Source organism: Mastacembelus armatus, chromosome 17 (genome assembly GCF_900324485.2).
Source record: "Mastacembelus armatus chromosome 17, fMasArm1.2, whole genome shotgun sequence".
NCBI classification, from domain to species: domain Eukaryota; kingdom Metazoa; phylum Chordata; class Actinopteri; order Synbranchiformes; family Mastacembelidae; genus Mastacembelus; species Mastacembelus armatus.
Window position 1 is genome coordinate 21,831,460 of NC_046649.1, and position 15,283 is coordinate 21,846,742.

Genomic DNA, 15,283 nt, shown 5'->3' on the forward strand with positions numbered 1-15,283 from the left:
TTGGACATGTGCCACCTGAATAACCCAAATCATGGAGGACTCATGGAGGTTTTCTAAGTTGTACCTAGATCCATGCTCTTGGACTTGCGTGTTTTGATGATGTCGAGCTGTGTGGCGTCTCCAAACTGCTTGGTGCGTTTCTCTGACATGCTCTGACGTCCAAAACCTTCCCTCTGGAAAACACCATCTGGATGATTTTCATCTGGACTCATGGAGCTGGATAAGGATATGTGAAAAAGGGGAATATTAGACAATCTAAGATAAACTTTGTTAATTTGACGCAGGGAAATAGAGTTATAGTGGCAAAAGAAATGACAACAGAGGAAACAATGAAAAATATGAAATGTAAAAAAAATAGAAGAAAGAGTAAAAAATAAGTCACTAAATGACAGAGACATCGACTGAGGAGCAAAAGTGAAAATGGAGGGGAAAAAGCTCTTCACAGGAAGAAACAAAAAAGAATAAAAAATTGATGAATTAATAAAGAGCTTGTAAAAGAAAAAAGCGGAAGGGAAAGGGGAAAGGGAATGACAATCAGTCTCAACATGGTGTAAAACAGACAAAAGAAACACAGGGACTCGCTCAGGGAATCACTGTAAAGCAAGAATCAGCAGGGAGCTGAAGGCTTAATCTTCCTCATCATCAGAAACAACACACACAGTCTCATCAATTACCAAATTATTGGATCATTGTTAGCGGCAGCCTTGCTCTTTATACTCATTTACAGACTTGCAAACATAACACAGTGAATAGAAACATAGGTCCAGCACTGGGTCAGACCAGGAGTCCTTCACATCAAGCCCCACTGAGTGACGCTGAGGACAAAGAACTCATTTGCAAAGACTCTAAAAGAGACGCTGTAACATTGTGCGAGTATCAAGGTTTTAGAAATATGAAACAACTCATCTCAAATGTGAAGCCTGTTTCAAACAGCAGGGAGAGACGGGCTTAAACTACTAGCTAAATAAAACTATTCAGCTGAAATGTGTTTGACAAGCTGAGAGGGAGGAAAATCTCACATCCAAACACAAGTTTTTGTACCTGTCGTTCTGGTTGGGCATCTCTTTGGCCCACGGAGGCGTCATGTCAGCGGTGAAACCAACATCGTCATGTGAGCTGGACGACGACTGGTCAGAGAGGTGGGGTGGGAGTAGCGGCGGCCGGTCGTCCTCTATGATCACGGTGTCGTCCTGAGGCATGTTGACCGTCGGTGACAGCTGATAGTTACCTGGAGGAGACAAGGTGTTTTCTTTATTCTTTTATTCTTTCCATTTATTCATAGACAGCCAACTGTGAAATCATTTGTGAACACACGGAGCTGTTGTAGTAACTGTTTAAGGAGCCAACTACAGGAAAACAAGTGTCCAAAATAAAAAAGAAAATGCACAAAATCGTATTTTGATGTTTAAAATTAGAGTAAAACTGCTCTTGGCTAATCAGCTTATACCAAGTGTAGTTTGGCAGCAAGCACAACGCTTTTCCTATGTCAAAACACTATGATTAATTCAAGCTGTGCCCTCACAAATAGAGATAAAAACTACCCTGTGCTGACTCAAAAACAGTCTCTTTCTTTGCCTCTGAAAAGCAAGGCTTAAAAACGTCCATTGATATGCAGCTCATGACTTTGTCTTTAATCTGTATTTTGAAATTGGGAGAGTGGGGCTTCTCAGCATAAAAAGAAGGGCAGCTTGAATGTTTCGTAAAAGCCTTGTGTACAGAGCTCAGGGAGAAGTTTGTTTGACTTTGGAAAGCGCTGGGGCTTTAAAGCTGGAGACCTGGAGGTCTCAGCCAGGCCTGCTGTTTGTTTCTCATAGCCGAGCACTGGGGGGGGGGATGAATGTGCTACTGGGTGCTGCTGCTCCCAGCCACCATGGGTGAATGACCTGATGTAAATGGAGCTGAATGGAGGAAGAAAGTGGCGGTGGGGAGGCTATGGAGGTAGAAGGGTGTGTGTATGTGAATGTATGGTTAAAATGTCAGCAGTTATTGGTCTTTCTTTCCTTGAACGACGAGAAGCCACAATGTCAAATCAAATAGTTGATGTGTTTTATATTTTTTTTACCCATTTTAGAAAATTACAGTAAAGTGCCTTTTGCTTCCAGGTGTGTTGAAGCCTCATTTTGAAGTTTAACACTTAAAACTGAAGAAAAAATCAAACACTAAATGAAAAATATACATATTTCCATATTTACTGTGGTAAACGTTTACATACTTTAACATTTTAATCCTCACCTCCTTTTGGGTATGATCCATATAACAAGGCTAATTTTGGATAACCAGGATCATTTCTAAAGACATCCACATTTTTTAAACAACCAGAAAGATCCACCTTTATTTAGCGCTCTGGGCCAAATGATGTATAGGCATTATTGATGAGTTCCACTGGTTCAGAAATTGCTCATCATAAAAACATAAGAACGAAAAAAATCTATTTATAAATGAAAGTAATATAAGATATATGCTTACACAGTATATGTGCATCAGAAAGCCATGTCTATGTGTGTGTGTGTGTGTGTGTGTGTGTGTGCGCATTAACTACCACTGCTGCAGTGGTTTCAGTGTGTGCTTGTGCTCGTTTCAGGCCCCTCATGCTGTGTGCGTTTGTTATTTGCTGGAAATCTGGGTGTCCGGGTGAGTCCTCTAGCACAGCGGGTCCACCTCTCTCTCTCTCTCTCGGACCACACACACTCACACACTCTATATACACACAAACATGTCCCCCACGCACGTGCACTCACAGAACCACTTAATCCCATTTCCCTAAGCAGTCCAATGCGCAACACTGAGAATCCCATCAATGTCACAGTTTGAATCACTGCAGCACAATCAACTGGCAGCTACTGAGTAGAAAACCAATCAATCTGTCAACTCACTAGCCTGGTAAAAGAGGAAAAAAAAAGGCCTCTTTGTTTTAGCGCCAGCACCCGAGGGCAGCCATCCGCCAGCAACAATAGCACTGCCATGTGGACAGAGTGCACGGCCAGCATCACCTGAGAAACAAACTAATAAACACACATTATCTGTCCCAGTGGCTGTAATAATTTCTGACTGAGCTGCAGTGGAACAATAGGTGGCATTTCATTTGAGATTCTCCAGGAGAGGCTATTATTAGACTCTTCTAGCACGACGCTACTGAATACTTCAGGGCAAAGGGGGAACACACAAAACAGCCAGGATGGAAGAACGGGGGGGAAGATTTTCTAGATGAAGATGGAGATAGCAAGAGGTGAGAACAATGTGGGGCAAAATACATGTGGAGGAGATTTTTCTTTTTTTTTTTGCCTTGTCTTGTATTTACATAATTAGTAAGGAGGTTATTGCCAGAGATGCTGGGCCTTGAAAGCTATTGGCCTGAAGGAATAATTAAGTCACTCTCTTATCCCTGGCATCTTCAGAGTGTAGAAGCCAGCGAGTGATCTACGAGTGAGCAGAGCCAAAACGCAAGCTGATATGCTCTGAATGGGAATGATGTTGTCTTCTAAGAAAGCCTAATGCATGATTTATGTTCTGTGGCACCTTGACAACAAGAGAAGAGACTTATTCCAAGCAACTGTGAAAGACCCCCCAGCACTCAGACACACAATTTTATTTATTCAAGGGAGGTTTGCTGAGCATGCAAAGCCCCGCTTCGTATTCCAACGCGTTCACATCTGGGAGCTGCCAAGTGCATCTAAAGTCCTCTGCAGTTGGTTTCTGAACAGGGGCGGTGCAGCAGCTGACAGCCGGGCATCTGCTTCTCCACAGTATTCAAACCAGTTGTGACTCAACTACTGTTTCTGAATCACCACGTTTATGAGCATGCACAGGAAAGGATGATGCGTGGCAGCAGAAACTTAACATGAGACCACACAAGTTAAAAGTTACAGACAAATAGTAAATAACTACCCAAACTTGTCAAATCATTTTTTGCTACCTCCAATGGCACCAACCCATGTTGTTGTTGTTATCACTGGGATTTCTTCTTCCACACTAATTCAATGAGACAAACTAATTTTATTTGTTGTGCAGACATTTATAAAACTTAATTTCCAGATGATCCACAGGAACATGGTGAACAGTGGATCCACAGTGTTTTTAACTAACTCATAAGAAAGTTCTCTCATCATATTTTAAGAACAAATCCTTGGCCATTAAAAGACTTTTGCAGAGGTAATTTAAGGGTGCATGCTAAGGAAAGCATCAAGCAGACTGGACCAGCTTAAACCCTGAGCCCGCTGACCTTTATCTTCCGTGCTTAGTCCACAATGGCAAATGAAACAACTGTTCAAATAAGGCTTTAATCCCTCCCCTACCTCTCCAATCTCACTTTGACACACAACTACAGAGTGATGTTCTGAAAAATACGTCGCTTCGACATCTAAAGGGCAGGAGAAGCGCATGGTAAAGTGGACCAACATCTCTCAGTTGCATTATCAGTCGGTTATTTTAACTCATTTAGAAATCACATTTAGCAAGATGAGCCAAAATATTTTTCATGACAAATTGGGGTTGAAATTTCCCCTTAGGTGGTCAGAAAAAAACTCTCCGCTGGGCTAATGAAGTGTTTAATAAGCAGAGAAATGTCTCGTGTGTCTGTGATAGTTAGTAATTATACAGTGCACATCCCTCCACAGGCCAGCCTTAGAGGTTTCTTGCATCTGGTGTTGTGTCCTGTTGAGACTGGGAGAAATACTTGGAGAACCAGCCTACTTCAGCCATGGTGACATCTTGTTTCCCTGCCTAACCTCTCCAAAACACAAAAACACACGTGGCAGAGGATCAAACAGTAGCAGGTGATTTTCTAATCCTGGATGCCACTAAACACTATGACAGCACTCAGGTAAAATTAGTGCCTTATCTTTCGAATAATCCTTCCTGTTCTCATGAAGGTTGATGACAACATACCGCTCCGTATTCTGAACAACATTTAATCTTATTAAAGGAAGATTGAGGACAGAGGAACAAACAACAATTACAACTTTATTTCATCCGTCATGTTTTATTTTCTTCCTTCCAGAATTGTCCTGTCAACTTTATTTTTATTCTTCCTTCAGTCCTATTTACCAGTGGCTGTCTACCTCGCCCACACATCCACACACCTTGCAGCTATTCGCTTACTCTTCTTTCATCCTAAAGGATTCCTCTACCCCGTGTCGCCCTGTTCAAAGTAATGCTGTAACTGGATTTAACTATCCGGTTCTGTGACCACTGCAGACATCACACACACACACTTGAGAATGCTGAAGCAAAGACTACACCGGATGACCCAGCATCTGCAAACCAGTGACCGGTCCAGTTTGGATTCATTTAAAAATGTTTTTTTGGTAAATGTCACATCTCATTTACAGCGTGTATCCAGACGTCTTCAGATTGTATATTGAGATTTTCTGGCTGGTTCCATGATTCAGCTTTCCATTTGACAGGAAGAATATATGTGTGCAGACTGTGAACAGCCTTCCCCTTTCCCTCAAATCTGCAGATCACAGCTCTTTGAAGTTTCAGCTCAAAATTCACTTTTATTTTCTAACGTTCAGGTGCTGCAGGTACCGTACCTGTACGCGTGGACACTGGGCACATACGAGATGATCAATTCTGTACCTACAGATAAAGACATGAGCTCATCTGGTCATGTAATGTGACAATGATCTTTTTTACCCACCGTTGAGCAGGAAAATGTACATATGCTTTCTGCTTCCACTCCTGATCCTGTGTGCTCATTATAAGCCCTCGCTGTTTGTTAAGCATGGATGAGCACAGCTACTGTGGCAGCATGCTGGAACCTCACCTATTAACACTTCCTCTGTCATTCATAACTCTCACTTTTTTTGTTTACAATAACAGTGTCAACGTCAACCAATTTGCATGAAAGGAAAACGGAGTTCACACTCTCACATTATGTTGCATTGATTAATGAGGTAGTGTTGGTAGGAGCTAATTTGAAAAACAGATTCAAAGTTGGTGTAACCAACTCTTCCAACTGTGCGTCTGCTTAATTAAGTTACAGTTAATATATTTTATGCACCTACACTTCAGCAGGAGTCTAGTTATTTGACCCTCTATTGAGAAACGCAGAGCAAAGATGCAACTGCAGAGGGCAAAATGTGCAGAGATGGTCGGGTCATGTGATTTAACACGAGCGAGCTGAGCATCTACACCATCTGGTATACAGAAGTGTTGCTTTGACATTAGGCCACTTCACCAACTGTCCACCAATCAGTCTCGCATTATAAACATGTTGCTCTAACACACACACGCACACACGCACACACTTCCAATCCAACTCTAGTTTGAGCCTTGATGGATACTTGTAGGTCATCTAGAAAAAGAGATGCTCATAATCATGCTAACTAACAGACATGCACACAGACACACTTTTAGAGCGCACACACACACACGAAGAATCAATTATTAGCAGGGCGTCTGCAGCAACAAACTGTCAGGGGACCATTTTTCCATCTCTGCCTCTCTCTCCCTGACATTTTCCGAGACATTAAAAGCCAGTGAGTCTTGACAGGAACTGAGACCAGATGACATAGTTAGCCCATATTCTGTGCTGACAAAACCTGGCAGGTCAGATCATAGGGTCTACCAGAGAAACACAGACCAGCAGAAAGGGGAATGCTGTAAATTCTGCACTTATGATACTTCTCTCCTATTTTCTTGTTTTCTACTATTTTTATATTCAATGTGTATTTACAGTCTTTACTGACATTCACCATATAATACAGATATAAAGATGCACAGAAATGTAATCAGTGTGGAGAAGCACAACAAGCCAAAAGCAGTAATTTATAATTTAGATTTATAGTATAACATATATTTTTATATTAATTTATAATTTCTGTCTTACCTATGGTGCGTGGCATCATGCCTTGTCGTGGCTTCAAGTTGTCATCAAGGCCCTCCAGGCCACCATACAGGGAGTGGGAGATTCGACGCTCGTGGTCATCCAGAGAGGTGTTCACAGTCTGCTGGGGTCCCAGTGGGCTCCCTGGTGTCGCCTGATTGAAGAGAGCAGTGCAAACATTCATTCCTTTTCAAATGTGCCTCTAAACCTTTGCAGGGCTTCTAAAGCCTCCTGGGCTCCTGTTTGAAGTCTCAGATGGATACACCACAAAGAAGAAGAAGAAAATACAGATGAGTTGACTCTGACAGTTGTGGTCTATACATAAAAAAATGAAGTATACTAAGCTACACTCATAATAATATTAAGTAAAAATCAATAAAAATGAGGCCAAAGGGAACTAGTCATAATAGAGCGGCAGGCACAGGGGCAGCTTTCCACACTAATGCTAAAGGTGTGATAACCAGGATAAATTAGCCTGGGCCTCCAAAAGGCAGCTGGGCCACAGGCTTTTAGTGCGCTAGTGTGTTCCCACAGGGAAAGGTTAGCTTGCTAGCATCTTGACATTTCCCGCAGGACACATGATGACACTTTCTAGTTTGCTGGACAAATAGACCGTTTGCTGGCCTTGCCACCCATAAACACACATCCAGGGCTCGCGAATGTGTGTGTGTGTGTATGTGAGAGTCTCTTGGCCTTCACACTGTTTGTCCATTGGATCACTGACTGTATTGATTTGCTATGGTTTCTGCATTTATTGCTGAAGGTGACAATAGCTCTTGCCATAAAGATAACCATCATGCCGGCATCGCATAACAAGCGATAACACTATCACACTCGAGTCAATCCTGGAGCCAAATTACCCCAATCAATGACTATAACTAGCCAGGCTGGGATTCGATTTTGGCAGAAGGTCTTTGCCCAATGATCCTCTCAGCTCACTAAATGGTTGAGGTGCTGTAATAACCACTGTCAAATGGATTTTGATGTAAACAAACAAGTTGAGTTTACAGGAGAAAACGTATGTGGGTAAATTAGGAAGCTGGCAGAAGGTGAAGTGTCATGAAGTGGATTTTAGATCAGAGCTACACAAACTGGTTTTTGTTTTTGGTGGTAGTACGTCCATGACTTGTGTGAAAGTTATCAAGAGCACAGTGTACCAGTATCACAGTGTAACCTACTCAAGAATCAAAACAGTGATAGTTATTTATTACATGAATAAACTCAGCCCTGGTGATTATCTTGTGTTGAGAATTAAAAACAAGTGTAATAAAAGTATAAAAAGGGATGCACAGGAAATGCTGAACCAATACAACCAGCTTTAGTACAATACATAAATGAACGCTATTACAGTCCTGGTAGGAAACAGTACAATGCCTAACTCATCAAACTGCAGAAACAGGGCTGCAACTACAATGGAGACAATCAATTTAAAATCATTCTGAACACAACTTCATTTTTAAAGGCATTTCATCATGGCTTTCCTGCACTACGGGCAGCAAACATCAGAGCATGCACTGGACAAATGAAATGGCTTGAATCACAGCTAAGAGAGAAAAAAAATGGAAGCTCCACACCGAGAGCAAATCTTCCACAGAAAGAAACTAAATGTATACGGCTGCCATATGGTGCTGTGACTGGTGGCGCGCAGTTGCTTTTGACTTTAAATGAGAGAGTTAATGAATTGGCCAGCTCAGGGGCTGAGGTGAAACGCCTCAGTAATAGCCGAGGGGATCCGCCATACTGAGGGTGCATCGACAAATCACGCCGCAGCTCATTGCATATTCAGGCTGCTAATTGAGCTCCGGGAAAGTCCCGATCCCGCTGGATGAGAGTGGGGATGAGGATGTCAGCTGCTCTGGGTTCAGTGTTTCTATGGGAATGGAGGCAGGAATGGCAGCATTTGGGCTTGTAATTTATCCAACAGCAAACATGCGAGATTGATTTGAGATTGGTCGTCAAGGGATGGAGGCATGGGGTGGAAAGTAAATACAGGATTATTTGATCCCATATGTCAGTAAATGTCACAATGAGCCGCAGCTTTCATTCTATTGTAATTAGATTTTATTTGACTTTGACTATCATTTGATGGACAGCTCGTTATGAGATATTAACAGTCTACAGGGACTGTCAGCTCTGGGCTGTCTCTTTGAGTGTGAAAGCATTAAATTGTTGTTTTCCTCCTCCCTAAGTATCTTGGACACAACTTCTTATAAACAGCCAGGCATTTGAATAACCGTAGGCCATGCCTGCAGCCCTGCTTGTGAAGCACAGATTGACGAGGCTCTGAGCGGTCACATTTTATTCATCCACCATGCTCGCTTGAGCATCACAGTGCACACACATACACATGCACATAGACGCAGGGTACCTATTTGCAAACTAACACACAGAAACATCCTTGAAAATAAATGCACGCATCCATATGCTAGTTGTGCAAAGCACAAACTACGCACACACACACACACACACAAACATTCAGAGGCAGACACAAACGTGTGTGTGCACACACAAAAACATAGAAACACAAAATACATCTCCAGACTTAGCCTCTGCTTTCAATTACCAGACGTACCGAGGGGAAATCAAAACTTTGACACACCAGGTTGGAAAAGGAGAGCAGGGAAGCCAGACTGTGCCAGAGGCGTACACACTTGCACACAGACGTGCTCATAGACTCAGCCACGGCTTTCAAGCGACAGGCCAAGGTGTACAGAGAATGTAAAAACATGACACTGAAGGGAGGAAAAAAAAAAAAAAGTTGTGCAGCTCAGTTCACAGCCATTTTTTTTTTCTTTCTGTTTTTAGCTGCCTCAAGGGAGGTGAGCCTATGTGGGAGCGGTTGGTGAACTACCCTGACCTGACTACTTCTTTTATTCCATAAAACGATTCATTGCTGTTCATAAGGGTATCTCCCAGTGGTTTGCTCTGGTTTGTGTTGTATATTTATCACAGCAAGGATGTTATTGAAGTGGTGCCTAATAACTCCACGTGCACACAGACATCATTACATATGACAGCAGTGTTAGATGAATCAAACGTTTTGTCACAAAATAGAATTACAACCCGTTTGATCATAAATACGGCCGCAAACAAGCAGAATCCTAAAAAAAAAAGACAATTATTTGGTTATTTAATTAATAATGTCCCATTTGTGTTTGGAACGCTGAAATTGGTAGGATGTGTTTCACAAAGACAATTCATCTTGTTCTCTTATGTCTCAAACTCAAAAACCCCACAGGCTGAAACAACTTTTAATTCAGTGCCTTAATATGACGGCAGTACACTGGTTCAAATTCTAGACTAGCTGATAATAAAAAAAAAAAACAAAACAAAACAAAAAAAACATCTTAACCATAACTGGGAATGAAAGCACTCTCCCTTGACTCAATAACTAATGTTGACAAGTCCTGACGTGTTTGTTTGAATTGCTCGGAGGTCAACAGTCAACAACAGGACAGCCGGTGTGATGTGCAGCTCTGAGAACATGAATCAGACCGATGCTGCAAAAGGTCACATGTGCTCACACAGGGTAAATACAATAATACAATAATGAAAGACACTATTAATTTTCCCTTTTCGTACGCTGCAGAAAGCCAATGAAGAACGATGGAGACTTCACGATGTCACAATGATTATTCCCTCATGGTTAGAGTGTTTCAGTCTTGGATTTTGGTTTTGTTTCAAACAAAACCCTGGACAGAAACAGTAGAGTATGTGTCATGAGGCAGTAGGATGTTCATAGGCTGTTCTCAGGTTTGATTAGATAAAAAAAAAATATATTGATGACATAACATTTCACAGTGTTACTGATATTTCAGTTATTGAGTTACTCCTGACAACATTTTGACAAAGCTCTGCATTTGAGTCCATTGGGACCAACCAACATCAGCAGTTCTGCAAACAGCAAACAGAGCAAATAGCTCATTTGCAGACAGTCTGAAAAATAAATTGAATGGTCTTAATATTCTTTAATGTTTGTTTTCATTTCTAAATGGGTCAGATAATTTGGTTAAACTCAGGAGTTACTTAAAACCCAGGAGACCACTGCTCTATAAAATCTGTTTAACTGAAGCTGCTCAAGGGCTCAACAATGTTATAATTATGTTCTAATAATAAAAAAACAGAACATTTCTGGCTATTATACAGTTGATGTTTTTGTAAACCTTATGAATTTGATTTGTATTATATGAATTAGACTAATGTCAATTAGATTTAATTCATATTTATTAGACTTTTAACCCTAACTTTATATCAGAAACATTATATAACCAAATATTTGTCCAGTTGTAAAACCATGGTCAAAAAAAAAAAACGTCTTTTGACGTGTTTCTTACCTCATTTCTTTTGGCCACTCGTCTGGCCACAATGAGCTGGATCATCCCACGTTTGTTGCCTTCTGTTGACATGGACTTGCGCAGTGTCTCCATGGCATCTTGGTTGGTTTTGCCCAAAAGCGACTCCCCATTGACAGCAATCAGCTGGTCATTCACTCGGAGCCGCCCATCCTGTCGGTGGATAGGAAACAACGATAATATGATAAATGTTTTGGTGATTAAGCTCCATAAGGCACAGAGAAAGGTAAAGACTGTATTTTTTTTCAACTAGCGAACAGTACATGCTGTATGATAAATAAAAACATCCTTATCCCCAACTTAACATTAACCGTTATCTAATCAGACTAACGGTCTCAGCCTGAGTGTATCCTGTTTCTGCTTGTGATCACATCTCTAACAGAGAAGTGTGCTTTTACATCCATTATCATGAGCTGTCAACACAAGCTTGTTTGTATGAGGAACAATCAGGTTAAAAGACAGACAGCAACAGCAAAGCGGGCACTTTGTGCACATAGATTCTTATCACAGATGAAACATTTGTTTGTAACTGCTGAAAAACTGAAAAGTAATTTTACTTCATCTTCCGTGTTAGGAGGCTGAACCACTGGAGGGACACAAAAACATGACTTGCAGCTGGTATTAAGTTGCTTTTTAAAAGCCTGGAAAGATTCAAAACTATCAAAAAGGCAAAATGCAGAAATATAATATGTTCTAGATTTAATTCTAGTGTCACTCCCTGAGGAAACAAAATATAATGGATAGAAAATGTGGATTCCTGGCATATAGCTCTACGTATCTTTTAGTTAATAATCCAAATGAATAACATTTTTACTTAACAGAAAAAAACTTTCCTAGAAGAACAGACGGCACACTTTCAAGCCTTTCTTTATATTTCCACTCAAACCCTGCACTAATTACATCAGAGGATATCCTACCTTGCAGGCTGCGCCTCCATTGATGATGGATTTTACAAAGATACCCAGATCAGCGTGGTTCTCCTTGGAGCGGTTGCCTTTGACGCTGACACCCAAACCTGCTGAACCCGAGTCACTAAGGGGGATCTCAAAGGTCAGGAACTCTCTGGTACCATCTGGAGTCAACACTAAGTCGTCGTCCTCCGTCTTCTGTAAGCAAGAGAACAAAGAAGGATACAGCAGCATTAGACCTGTGACTCCTGATCATTTACAACATACAACATACCTGACTGACAAATAGCCCCTAACCCAACCAGCAACAATGACAGAACCAGATATACTGCAGATCATATACTGTGATCTGCAGAGCCCATAAAAAGAATTTACATTTATGTACAGTTAAATACTCATACACTATAATGCATATTTTATTATACAAAGCAAAAATATTCATGCATTTATTCCAGTCTAAAGCAGCAACATAAAAGCTCTTCCAGCCCTGCAATGCTTTCACCACGTTCCTGTGGGCTAGCCAAAGGGCAAAGTTAAAAGGACGTTCATTTGGCCACTTGAGGTTAATGAAAAGTGCTTGCATATAAATTGCAGTGTGGGCAGATAGCAGGGAGGTAAATCAGAGTGCAAGCTCATTAGCTACATCAGATATGTTAGTATTAAACAGACCAATGCTTCTAAGTGTTAAATCAGGTACTTAGTATAGGCAGACAGGGACACTGTTGTATAATCAAGGCACAGTGCTCAGGTTCATCAATACTCAACCATGCAGGGTGGTTCTTAGTCTAAGTCAAAGTGAAGATTGAGACCGTAAAGTACTGACACACCATAATGGCATTCTTGGCTAACTGTGCATCAGGCATCTCCAGCTGCTCTACAGTAAAAAGCTTTCCAGCCACGACGACTCGCACAAAACCACGAACAAAGGAAACAGATAATTTTCTGAGAAGCAACTCAAATCACACACCGTCTCTCTTAGCCAAGAATAGGAACTTGTTGCTGTGCACATTTTTCCTCTTTACATGACACCTATGGGTGCATACTGCGATGTTTTTAAATAACTATAAACCAACAGGCAGCTTCAATCAACATAAACTTTAAACATGACCATATATATGTGTCATGTTTGGATTTAAGATTTAAAAAAAATCTTAAAAAGACTAAACACATTATGTTAAAATGCCCTCACTCTAAAGGTTGTGTCAGGGATTCAGACAGAGGTTTGCACGGCACCTAAAGAACAAGTTTGACATGCCATGCACCTGGCTTGTGATGCCAAGTGCATCAAAGCGTCAGTAAACTTCCCAGTAACCCTGCGTGAACGCAGCAGCCTAATTGACATGCTGAGTGCTCCCTCTCTCTCTCTCTCTCTCCCTCTCTCTCTCTCTCTCTCCCTCCACAACAGGTGCTTCTCTCACTCTTTATCTATATTCATTTTCCCTCTCTCTTCCAGCTCAACAATAAAAAGCTATTCTCTCTTGCTTGTTATTTGACAGCTGTCCTCTGAATAGATGGGTGCGTGCACACTCGCGCCTGGCAATTATTGTGCACGCCTAATGAATTCAATCATCGGGCTCGGTGTCAGCATGTCATTAGCTCCCTTTGTTTGCTAGGAGAGAGATGGAATTGCTCTGGGTGGAGCGGAGGAGAGAGAAAAGGGATGGAGGGGAAGGCAAAGTGGAGGAGGATGAGGCGGGCAAAACAAGGATGTATAGAGTAAGAAGGAAAGGAAGGAAAGGAAGGAAAGGAAGGGCGATGCAAGCATGAAGAGCACCGTCAGGGTTTCCACATTTTTCAGAAAGACAAATAACACCTACCTAGAATCATTTTGAGGCAAAATTAAAAACAAAGCAGGGAAAAAAAAAAAAAAAAACAGCCAATTTGATATCAGCCACAACTTATGACACTGAATTATAACACATAAGGAAACATGAATTTAATTATTTTGGAACCTCAAATCCAATTTATTTTTCTTGAAATTAAATTACTAATTAAAACTAATTAAAAAGCGACAAACAAAAATTTAATCCTCTTAACCTGCAAAAGGTCAGAATAAGGAAACAGGAGATTAATTTAACAACTCAAAAACAAAACTCGTCAAAATAAAAGCAGACGCATAGTCGGTCTAAAGGTTAAAAATAAGCAACTGTTAACTGATCCGTCATTGTTAATGTCAATGTCATTGTCATTAATAGAGCAGAAACAATCCATTTTACATCTAAATGCATCATCCCATTTACTGCACCATTAACACTCTCAACAAGTTTTAAAAATGCTTACACAAAGTAAAGTTGATACACTCAGCATCTTGTAATGTGGCTTCAGTTAAGTCATTTTGAGGGATTTTAAAGGACGGATGAATAAAATAAACAGGCAGGCAGTAGGATAAGGAAAGAAAACAGTGTAAAAGGAGCTGAATGAAGGTGAAGGGGGAAAAGAGGAGTGATGGGCTTGAGAGGAGGGACGGAGACAAATAGAGCGAGGGTGAAAAGGCGAGGTGAAAAGAAAGGGTGAAAAGAATGAGAGCGCGTGAGCGTAACAATGACAGAAAGCACGAGCGAGAGAGTGTGAATGAAAGGCAGACGGCGAGGAATGAATCCATGTGGAACACAAAAGGAGACAGACATTGCCACCTCTCTCACTGTACGTCTGTATCTCTCTCTCTCCCTCTCTCGCCATCGTTTTCTTTCACTGCCTCTCACGTTTCTTCACCTGTCTCTTTATACTGCTCTCTACTTGCTTTTTTAGACCATGTCCCGGTGCTTATTTCGTGCCGTCTCCAGTCCCTCAGCTTTTTCTTTCTCTAGTCGCCACCACCTCTGCTCCTTGTTTAGTCTTTCTGCTTCTTCTCCTTCTTCCCATTTGTTTCTAAGAATATATCTAAACTTAACCAGCTAAACATGAGAGCCATCACTCTCTCTTTGTTTTGGCACTGAGATGACGTCTGCGCCAACAACCAAGTGTGGATGCACATGCAAACAGGGTTTTCAGAGTTTTCTGGTTAGTATGGATGTAGCGTAACTCTCACCTAACTTTTCTCTTTCACTCACTTTCCCTTTCATTATCCCTGTTTTTCTTGCTTCCTTCCTTTGGCTCATTTGCCTTCTAACCCTGAACCTCTCCAACTCTGCACATCTAATGCAAGTCTAACACCCTCTGAGCCTCCACGCTTTGTATGCTACAGAGCGACTACATCT

General features: G+C 41.3%; 1 protein-coding gene across 6 annotated transcripts in view; it reads right to left on the minus strand.

Annotated features, from left to right (window-relative positions):
• The window catches only part of pard3ab (par-3 family cell polarity regulator alpha, b), a 191,031-nt gene that overhangs the window by 67,936 nt on the left and 107,812 nt on the right, over positions 1-15,283 (minus strand). For all 6 annotated transcript variants that reach the window (XM_026313169.1, XM_026313171.1, XM_026313168.1 and 3 more), the window contains 5 exons: positions 12,096-12,284; positions 11,161-11,331; positions 6,830-6,980; positions 1,042-1,228; positions 65-216 (listed from right to left, as the gene is read on the minus strand). In XM_026313169.1, coding sequence (XP_026168954.1) covers positions 65-216; positions 1,042-1,228; positions 6,830-6,980; positions 11,161-11,331; positions 12,096-12,284 — 850 coding nt within the window. The remainder of the gene's footprint in view (positions 1-64; positions 217-1,041; positions 1,229-6,829; positions 6,981-11,160; positions 11,332-12,095; positions 12,285-15,283) is intronic.